Source organism: Ascidiella aspersa, chromosome 2, assembly GCF_963924565.1.
Source record: "Ascidiella aspersa chromosome 2, kaAscAspe10.2, whole genome shotgun sequence".
Taxonomy (NCBI): domain Eukaryota; kingdom Metazoa; phylum Chordata; class Ascidiacea; order Phlebobranchia; family Ascidiidae; genus Ascidiella; species Ascidiella aspersa.
In genome coordinates this window covers 7,077,511-7,086,579 of record NC_139448.1, presented here as the reverse complement: position 1 = coordinate 7,086,579, position 9,069 = coordinate 7,077,511, and the positions used below count along the sequence as shown (strand labels likewise).

General features: G+C 30.2%; 1 protein-coding gene across 7 annotated transcripts; it reads right to left on the bottom strand.

Annotated features, from left to right (window-relative positions):
- Nucleotides 1-1,400: 1,400 nt before the first annotated feature.
- Nucleotides 1,401-8,392, bottom strand: LOC146163345 (uncharacterized). Of its 7 annotated transcripts, none has more exons than XM_083382857.1 (16): nucleotides 8,243-8,392; nucleotides 7,988-8,056; nucleotides 7,798-7,923; nucleotides 7,540-7,731; nucleotides 7,390-7,473; nucleotides 7,115-7,265; nucleotides 6,841-7,020; nucleotides 6,628-6,741; nucleotides 6,399-6,527; nucleotides 6,208-6,333; nucleotides 6,058-6,126; nucleotides 5,917-5,982; nucleotides 5,730-5,849; nucleotides 3,841-5,642; nucleotides 2,561-3,663; nucleotides 1,401-2,403 (listed from the first exon to the last, which is right to left on the bottom strand). In XM_083382857.1, exons 2-16 carry the CDS (start codon nucleotides 8,016-8,018, stop codon nucleotides 1,585-1,587), a joined length of 5,112 nt encoding a protein of 1,703 aa, XP_083238983.1. In that variant the 5' UTR covers nucleotides 8,019-8,056; nucleotides 8,243-8,392; the 3' UTR covers nucleotides 1,401-1,584. The 7 variants fall into 7 exon arrangements, with proteins under 7 accessions (XP_083238983.1, XP_083238984.1, XP_083238985.1 ...); XM_083382858.1 differs by having other exon boundaries at nucleotides 2,561-3,954; nucleotides 5,482-5,642; XM_083382859.1 differs by having other exon boundaries at nucleotides 2,561-3,942; nucleotides 5,482-5,642.
- Nucleotides 8,393-9,069: the final 677 nt, after the last annotated feature.

The following is a 9,069-nucleotide window of genomic DNA, read 5'->3' as shown; positions in this document are numbered from 1 at the left end:
AGTAAAGATACATTTTCTCTTATGTCTGCAAACAATGGAGAATTCAAAGTCAATCTTAAAAGTGTAGCCTTATTTGCACGCAAGATAAGACCTTCTCCACCTGTTCTAATGGGCCACTTGAAAGCCCTTGAACGTGGAACAGTTAAATATCCTATTTCTCGTGTGGATGTAAAAGTTTTTTCGATTCCTAGTGGTGATCTTACTGTAGTGAAAAATATTATTTCTGGTCAAATCCCTAAACGAGTTATTATTGGTTTAGTAGACAACGCTGCTTTTAATGGTCAATTGGATAAAAATCCTTTTTATTTTAAAAATTATAACCTAAATTTTCTCGCTCTCTACCAAGACGGAAAACAAATTCCTTCCAAAGCTTATCAACCTAACTTTTCTCGTCAAAACACAGCTCGTTCTTATTTTGCGTTGTTTTTAGCAACAGGAAATTTTTTTCGAAATGGTGGACACAATTTATCAAAGTCAGAATTTATTGATGGATGTACATTGTATGCCTTTGATTTAACTCCAAATTCTTGTGATTCTTCTCACACTGATTTGATAAGACACGGAACTATTCGTTTAGAGTGTAAGTTTGGAACTGCTCTTCCAAATTCTGTTAATATTGTGGTGTTTACTGAATTTGACTCTTTATTAGAAATTGATAGGTCAAGGAGTGTTTCATTTGATTTTAACTCATAAATATGAATAGTATTGAAATTCGTAATGTTATTCAAAATGATCCAATAGCAAATCAGACATTTCGTGGTGTTTTTGCAAGTGATGAACTACGAAGACTGAACACTTATTCAATTAAAAAAAGCAAAACTTCTCAATCGTATGTAATTAATTTGGATTCGTCCGAAAAACATGGAAGTCACTGGGTGGCGGTCTATTTCAATTCTAATGGAGAGTGTGATTACTTTGACTCATTCGGTTGTTATCCAATTGGAAATGATATATCACGTTTTGTTTCGCGATCATCCTACATTTTTCGTTACAACACAAAAACTTTACAAGAGTTAACGTCAACATTCTGTGGATTCTATAGTTGTTTTTTTATTTTAGTTCGTAGTCGTGGTATTGCTATGCCAGACATTGTAAATATTTTTAATTCTGATTTGGAAGCCAATGATGAGTTTGTGTATAACTATGTAACCGAATCGTTTCTGTAAAAACTAATCAGATTAAAATAATATGGATGAACAATTTGGTCATTTTTTTTGTTACACTTCAATGATTTGGGGAATCTCCCTTTCAGTCAGCTGCTAACGCCTCACATAATTGTAAATTTAGTTTAAAATAACATCAACATTCCATATACTCTTCCTAAGATTGAATAACTTGAAAAGAACCTTAAAACATACAAACAACCATATTCATTTTATAAATTCTTTTAATCTGTGATTCTTTATGTAAGAAGTAAACAAAAAAACAACAACATAAAATAAGACTTTTCCCATCAATGTCATCACAATTACATGTTTTCACTGTTTTCTTTTTTCTGGTTATAAAGCGATTTAGTAATACATAACAAAACAGTTTCATTAAAAATTCACAATTACTACAGAAGTACAACAAAGTATATGCTTTTTAAATATCTAATGGGCTTGAGTTTATACCATCAGAATGAATTTTTCGTTTAGGATAAAAATAATTCAAGCCTTGTCGAAATTGTTGATAGCTATATATCTTTTGATTTACGTAACGAAATCCACGATTTTCTCCACAAACATTTATTTTTTCTGATAGAACCTTAAAATAATCGTCAATGCAATATTTGTTTTGCTTCTTAATCAATCCTTTTGATGTTTGTTTAGTTTTTTCACCATGGCAAAAGTATGTTTTTGAGTTCAGAGCTACAATGGCTTTGCCAGAATACTCTACTTTAAACAAACCAGGGGTCCGACTTTCATGTTTAAAATGTGTAAGACAGCATGCACGAGAAGCATTAAAGGGGAGATTAGCAGTTTTGGTAGCGACAAATTCATTAAAATGCAATGGGCAAGCAATAGAAGGAAACCATGTGTCATATTCACCATAAAATTCTGCACGTTTTTCAGGAATAATTACATTATCCAAATTTTTGTCAGAAAGTGCAAAATATAATGAATCAGTGTCCATTTGAACAAGTTCAAAGTTTTGCGGCGAAATATATTTGTTAAGACAATCATAGTAAAACCTTAGCATACGAAGTTTAGCGAGCTGTAAAATCATTGAACCTATCTGTATAGGAACATTGTGTACGATTGAACGTTTTCTACTGTGTACTTCATACACGTTGTCACTCAATTGTGTAGCATTGCGAAAATGTTTGGAGTTCATAGCTTTGGTGGTTTTTTCCTCACTTAAAAAAGTAACATTTTCCTGTTTTTCTTTATTAAGCAATGTCCTTCCGTATGCAGAGTTACCCTGAAAAAACAAATTAAAGATTTTCATTAATATTAGTAGTAATTTCCCTTATAGTATTGAGTTACAAATCTATTTAACAAAAAAAAAAAAAAAAAAAAAAAAAAAAAAAAAAAAAACTAAGTAATATCAAACAACTAATACTTTTTTGAGGTTTTACCTGTAATTTCCATAAATCTGCTAATATTTGGGAGTCTGGATGAAGATCACCTTTCCGTCGCTCAGTCGTTACTTTATCACAAAATGTTTTGAAACATTGTTTGGGTTCATAGAGTATAACTTTGTGAACAAATGTGACCACCAATCCATTTGTCATATACCATGCAAGAAGAGGGGAAGCTAAGAGGATTTTATCACCCTTATAACTGCTTATAAGATATCGAGTGGGATAGGATAATAGATCATTATCAATTGCATATTGCTTCATGTTATCTCCAATATCATCACGTGAAATGGCTGCATTCTTAAAAATTGGGGGGAACTCTTTAAATTTACCTCTTAGACCAGGTGGGACAAAAATATCCACCAAAGCAAAACCAAACAACTCTCCATTTTGGAACCCACGAAGAATATTTTCTTGTGTGAGTGGTTTTGGGGGCTGGAGTGATGTCAATAGATAGTGTGACACAAATCTGATGGCAAGTGGATCAGTCTTACATTGAAAAGCCCAAGTACATTCACGCATTTCAATAAGAGTATAACCAAAACTTCGAATATAGGCTGCAATATCTTTGTCTTTTTCCCTAACTTTTTCAAAGTCACGATCCTTAAAGGTTTTCGTGATATTACATTTAGGACAGCAATGAAAAAAGCAACCCAAAAACGAAAGTACAATTTTTTGATCTGCTATATACCCATCTACTTTAATATTACGAGAACCAATTTGCTTTTCTCCACCATTAAATTGATGTTGAATGTATGATATATCATTTTGCATTGCATAAAATGTCATCCACTGTAAAGCAAGATATCCAGTTGTTTGAGACCTTTCAAATTTAAACTTATCATTTTCTTTTCGCTCGAGAAGAATGTAATTTCCAGTTGGCATATCACCCATTAAAGCTGACAAATAAAGGGAATTTGCATCATACCCTATAACACTTTGACATGTTTTTGCAGTAGCACCATAGACATCTCCCCGTATAACAGATTCCCCTGCTGCATGCCAACGTGTAAAAACAATTGATGGACCTCCAACAATTTGGTCGCGAAACAATTTATTAATGTGAGCATGCTTGTTTGGAAACAAAGAGAAATAGATATCTGGTGGAACAAATTGAAACATAAGTCGTTGTGATAAACCAGGGGTTGACACCCCATCACACAAAAAATTGATGTTCAGTGAGTGATAGATTGAAATTAACTTAATAACAACCTGTTTAAGTGGTTCAACGTCATGTAGATTGTAAGCAATAAGATAATCCCTAAAAGTTTTCATACCTTGAGTTTTCCATAACTTACAGCATTCATCGTAGTCATCTTCTGAAATAGTTTCTTTTGTGAGACTGCTTCGAAATGCCTCTCTTGGTGGAAGACACCTGTCTTGTAATTTATCTAAATTGTCAACATATTCGTAAGGAAAAAATAGTTTTTGCTGTTCAGTGTTAAATGCAAGAAGCAAACTTCGAAGATTATATCCTGGTGATATAAAGTTACATAGATCTAAGAAACGAAATTTGGCTGTTTGAAGGCAAAGATAGGAATTCTGTTTCTTAATGCAAAAAAGAATCGGATCAAATTGTTGCAATAGTGGAATTAGCCATTTTAAACATAATGGAATGTCGTATCTTGATCCATTAAATGTTAACACTGGTATTGCCTTTATAAAAGCTGAAAATTTTGCTTTTAATTTAACCAAAGGGTGGTTTTTCATTTTGAAATCAGGTTCGTTAGATTTGGCTTCATCAATCTTGCAATTTAATTCGTCAAGTACATGACTATATTTGTCGAGCATCAAATTTTCAGATTTATTTTGAATTGCAAAAAAATAATGCAACATATTGCAAATTAATTGGTGAGAGTTTCCATTTGAAATTAGACACACAGGTTTATCAAAACCTGGAACATTTGATGTTATTGCAACACTTAAAAGTTGGTAACATTGTGTAAAAGTTGTTTTTCCTGTGTTTGTTGGAAGACTGCTGACATTTTTTGGAAAGAAAGCCTCAAAATCAAAAATAATGAAAAATGGATGATATTGCAATTGTTTGGCAATTAAAATTCCATTTTGCTCTAGCTCAAGGTATATATTAGGGTTAACTCGAAATATTTTTCCAGGAAAGGTTTGTTTGACACCGATTTCACATGATGATTCATGTTTTAGAACAAGATAAGGTTTTTTAAACATGTTGTTGCAAAATTGACATGCAAAGTTATGGGTGATGCTTTCAATAGATTGAACAAAACAAAAGTGATTCTCATATTGTACTACATCAAAAGATATAAAATTTGCATTTGATTTGGGAACATAAGATCTACGTTTTACTTTCCAAATAATTTCTTCGTTAACTTTTTCGACTGAGAACACAGTAATTCGAACTTTGAAAAACTGTTCAATATTTGAAATTTCATTAAAAGATACACCTGGAAATGAGTCTACATTTTGTTCAGGATAGTACTGAGAGAAGTATTCTAATGTTTTTTTTTCAAGATTAGCATCATCACACTTTAAACCTTTTGCCAAACATCTAAAAAGACAGAGGTTGTCATTAATCTGTTTCCTAGAGTGGTTTCTTGTAAAACCAAGGATACCTCTACGCTTCAAGAAAGAGGGTAAACAAATAACAGAACAACCGATTAAGGGAAACTCCTTTAGACGATAGGTAAAAAAAGTAACATTTGTGAGTTCTGTTAAATACCACTTTGTATCTTCACGGTGCAATGAAAGTTTAGCTAAAACATCACTATTTAGAACTGACTGCAATATATTTTTGAGATCTTCAAAACAACGAACAACAGGTGGCATCAAATAGAAAGTAAAATTGTTTGGGGATGCATGGAAATACTGGTTCACAAGTGACATTGTGTTACTCATAACAAAACCAAAACTTGTATTTATCTTGAAGCTGGATGGAGACATACCTTCTAAAATATCTTTTGTGATATCGTCAATAGATTTTTCAAGTGGTAATTGGTAGTTGAAAATTGACATCATGGTATTCAGTGATGTAGAAGTAGAAATACTATCCCAATGTTGTTGAACAATATCGGATCTGTTTTCTGGACATATAGGATTTGTAATTCTAAAAAAAAAAAAAAAAATTGAATAGTTATTTTTTCTTACAAAAAATTACATTTCTTAATGAAATAAATAATATAGTGATAATCACCTTTTCGATCTCTTTCTCTTTGGTGGCAAGTCACAAAATTTAGACGTAGAAGTTTCATCTTTGTCATTTGTATCCATTGGTGTATAGTTTGAACTGTGTGCCACTTCAGTTGGAATTGAACTACAAAATAGAATTATGTTAATTGAAAGGTACTATTTAATATAAATCATTTATCACCTAGACTTACGTTTGATTCTTCTTTGGTATTGTTGAGAAAAGTATATCACTATCTTCAGAAAATCTGTTTCGAACACTAAAACAAAACATATTTTTTAAAATAAAAAAAAAAAAAAAAAATTATATTAAAGATTAATTAATATTGGTTTACCTAGTATCCAACAGTTTACGTTTTCTGTTTAACAATTTTATTCTTTGGTCACGACTCCGTCTAGGAATTCTGAATTCAAAAACAAATAAAAAAAAAAACATTAAAATAGAATAGTGTAAGTGTAAACAATAAAAAATGACATATACTAACATTTTTTGAAGTTTTCTTGGTCTTTGAGTTACTTCATCAGGAACGTTTAATTTTTTTTTCAACCCTTGGCCTTTCTGAGGAGAGTTAAAATCAGAACTGTCACTGCTAATCATTCGATTCGAATTCCTAAAAACATATTATTAGGTAAAAAAAAAATCATGATGTGTGACTTACATAAAAAAATTGCTTACTTTTTTTTATGAAAAGGTTTTAAAAGTTTTTGAAAATCGCTCGAACTATCTGATGAGTCTGAATCTAAAATTTGATTACGTTTTTTGCTTGATATATTTTTTCTGTTGTCATCATTGTATTTGGAAATTCTAAATTCAGAGACACATAAAAAGACATCAAAATAGAATAATGTAAGAGTTTACAATAAAAAATGCATATATACACTGAAAAAAAAACAAAAAAACTAACTTTTTCTTGTGAAAAGGTATTGCTGTATGTTTTTGAAAATCAATTGTGCTATCTGATGAATTTGAATCTATAATTTGATTACGTTTTCTTTTGTCATCACTTCGTTTAGAAATTCTAAATACAGAGACAAATAAAAAAAAAAAACAAAAAAAAAAAAAAACATTTAAATAGAATAATGTTTCGATAACTAAAAATAAAAAACGATAAGCTTACAGTTTTTTAGGTTTTGTTGGTTTTTCAATTTTATCCTGAACGATTAAATTTTCTTTCAACCCTTGGCCTTTTTGAGGAGATAAATCAGAGATGTTCATAGTTTCCTTAGAACAAAACCTTTTTCTCCGTTGTTCACATGCTTTATCACTGTGCTGTCTTTTTCGGTACGCAGATGAAAAGCTATCATGAAAAAAAAAAATCAATTTTAATTTGAGTTGTGAATAATTAAACCCAAAAAAAATTAATAATATATAAGAATACAAAATTGTCTTACCAGTAATTACAAAGTTTACACTGAAGCTTTGGGTGGTTTGAAATATGATGTTTCTGTAACATGGCTTTGCTCTCAAAATAACTTTTACAAAGTCTACATTTATTTTGATTTGTTTTGTCAATAATGAGATGAGTTTTGTCTTTGACTTTATCTGAAACATACAAGCAAACAACTTTTTAACAGTTAAATCACAAATATCTCATTTAAATATGTATGTTTATAAATATTCAAAAGCAAAGCTATAAAATCAATAGAACTATCCTAAATATAAACACCTGCAGGTATATTTTTCTTTTCTACATTTTTGGTTTTAAGTTCAGGTTTACTTTCCTTCTCTGCATTATTGGTTCCAATTTTAACTGAAATACAAAGCAAGAAAAACTCATAATAGATTAGTCACTAAGCCATTAAGTACATAAACACACCTGCAAAATCCAAAACTTGATCAATATTGTCTGGAAGTTTAACTTGGTTAGTGAGATCTATGATGAGAGGCATCTGTTTAGGTATAGTCTCCTTCTTAATATTTTTTGTTACAAGTTTAGATATACTCTCCTTCTCCACATTTTTCGTTTCAGGTTTAGTTTCCTTCTCTGCATTATTGGTTCCAATTTTAACTGAAATACAAAGCAAGAAAAACTCATAATAGATTAGTCACTAAGCCATTACGTACATAAACACACCTGCAAAATCCAAAACTTGATCAATATTTTTAGGAACTTTATCTTGCTTAGTAAAATCCAAAAGTGATAATGGTTTAGGGTCATAAAAGATTTCATTTTCCTGTGGTAATTGCTTTTCTGGAGTTTCTGATGGACAATAAATTTTAGTTTTTTTTTTTTCACCTAAAAAAATACCGGTTACAAAACTAACCACAAATTTCCACCAAAAAGGGTTTATTCATTTCCTCAATAAACCATGATTGATGTACAAGATAGTCAGCTAAAAAACAAATACATAAATGTAAGAATCCTATCACAACGCATATAATTTAGCTTAGCATTCGGTAAGTGATTTTCCTTCACACCATATCACCTAACGTAATCTCTGAAAACTTCACACTATTCAGAAACAAACAAAAAACAAATACTTCTATTATATTTCAAATACAAATAAATAAATAAATACCGTTGTTTTGCAGTGACAAATCATCTTGTAAGCCTAAAATATATATTATAATATAACTAAATCTTGTTTCAAAAAAAAAAAGTCTAGATCTGGGCAGTAATCTTCACACTGTTTAAGTTTATTTTTTATCTGAGATTTAAATTACTTTATTATAACATATATTATAATATAACTAAATCTTGTTTCAAAAAAAAAGTCTAGATCTCGGCAGTAATCTTCACACTGTTTAAGTTCATTTTTTATCTGAGATTTAAATTACTTTATTATATTCAATATTATAATTTCATTATTTTACTAGCAAATAACAGATCAATAAAGCAAACAAAATATGGATACTAATTTAAAAATAAAAATACATCTCTATTAACGTACCTTGCTCACAATTCATTCTTGCTAAGTTAAAATAACGAAAGGTATCACTTTCCTGTTTCCATTAAATTAAAAAGTAACGAAACTTATCTAAATAGTTTTTGCTTTCAATATGTCAATATACAAAAAAAACCTCATACATTTATAGAGATCCACAACTGTTTTCACTCACCATCTCTGTGGGAACGGAAGTTGGATACATGTGGCGCCGTTCTGACGGTTATCTATTGAATAATGACAGTCGCAAAAAAAAAAAATCGTTGGTCATTTTACTCTGTCGCAAGATGGCATATTTAAGCCGTTACACATCAATTTAATACTAAAGAAAAATATCCCTGGGAACTATTTGAAAGACAATTTTCTATTAAAATGAATTGTTCAGATTTCTATAAAAACAATTTTAAATTGATTGTTTCTATTATGAGAAAATAATATATACTAAACAAATCTTCCCACAG

What these genes read in the sequence shown, in the direction of transcription:
- LOC146163345 (XM_083382854.1), bottom strand. Translation starts at nt 8,018, where the DNA reads ATGAATAAACCCTTTTTGGTGGAAATTTGTG. An exon ending in CGTAAACTGTTGGATACTAG is followed by an intron (nt 5,983 to 6,057) that starts GTAAACCAATAT and finishes GTTTTGTTTTAG; the next exon opens with TGTTCGAAACAGATTTTCTG. An exon ending in AAGAGAAAGAGATCGAAAAG is followed by an intron (nt 5,643 to 5,729) that starts GTGATTATCACT and finishes TTTTTTTTTTAG; the next exon opens with AATTACAAATCCTATATGTC.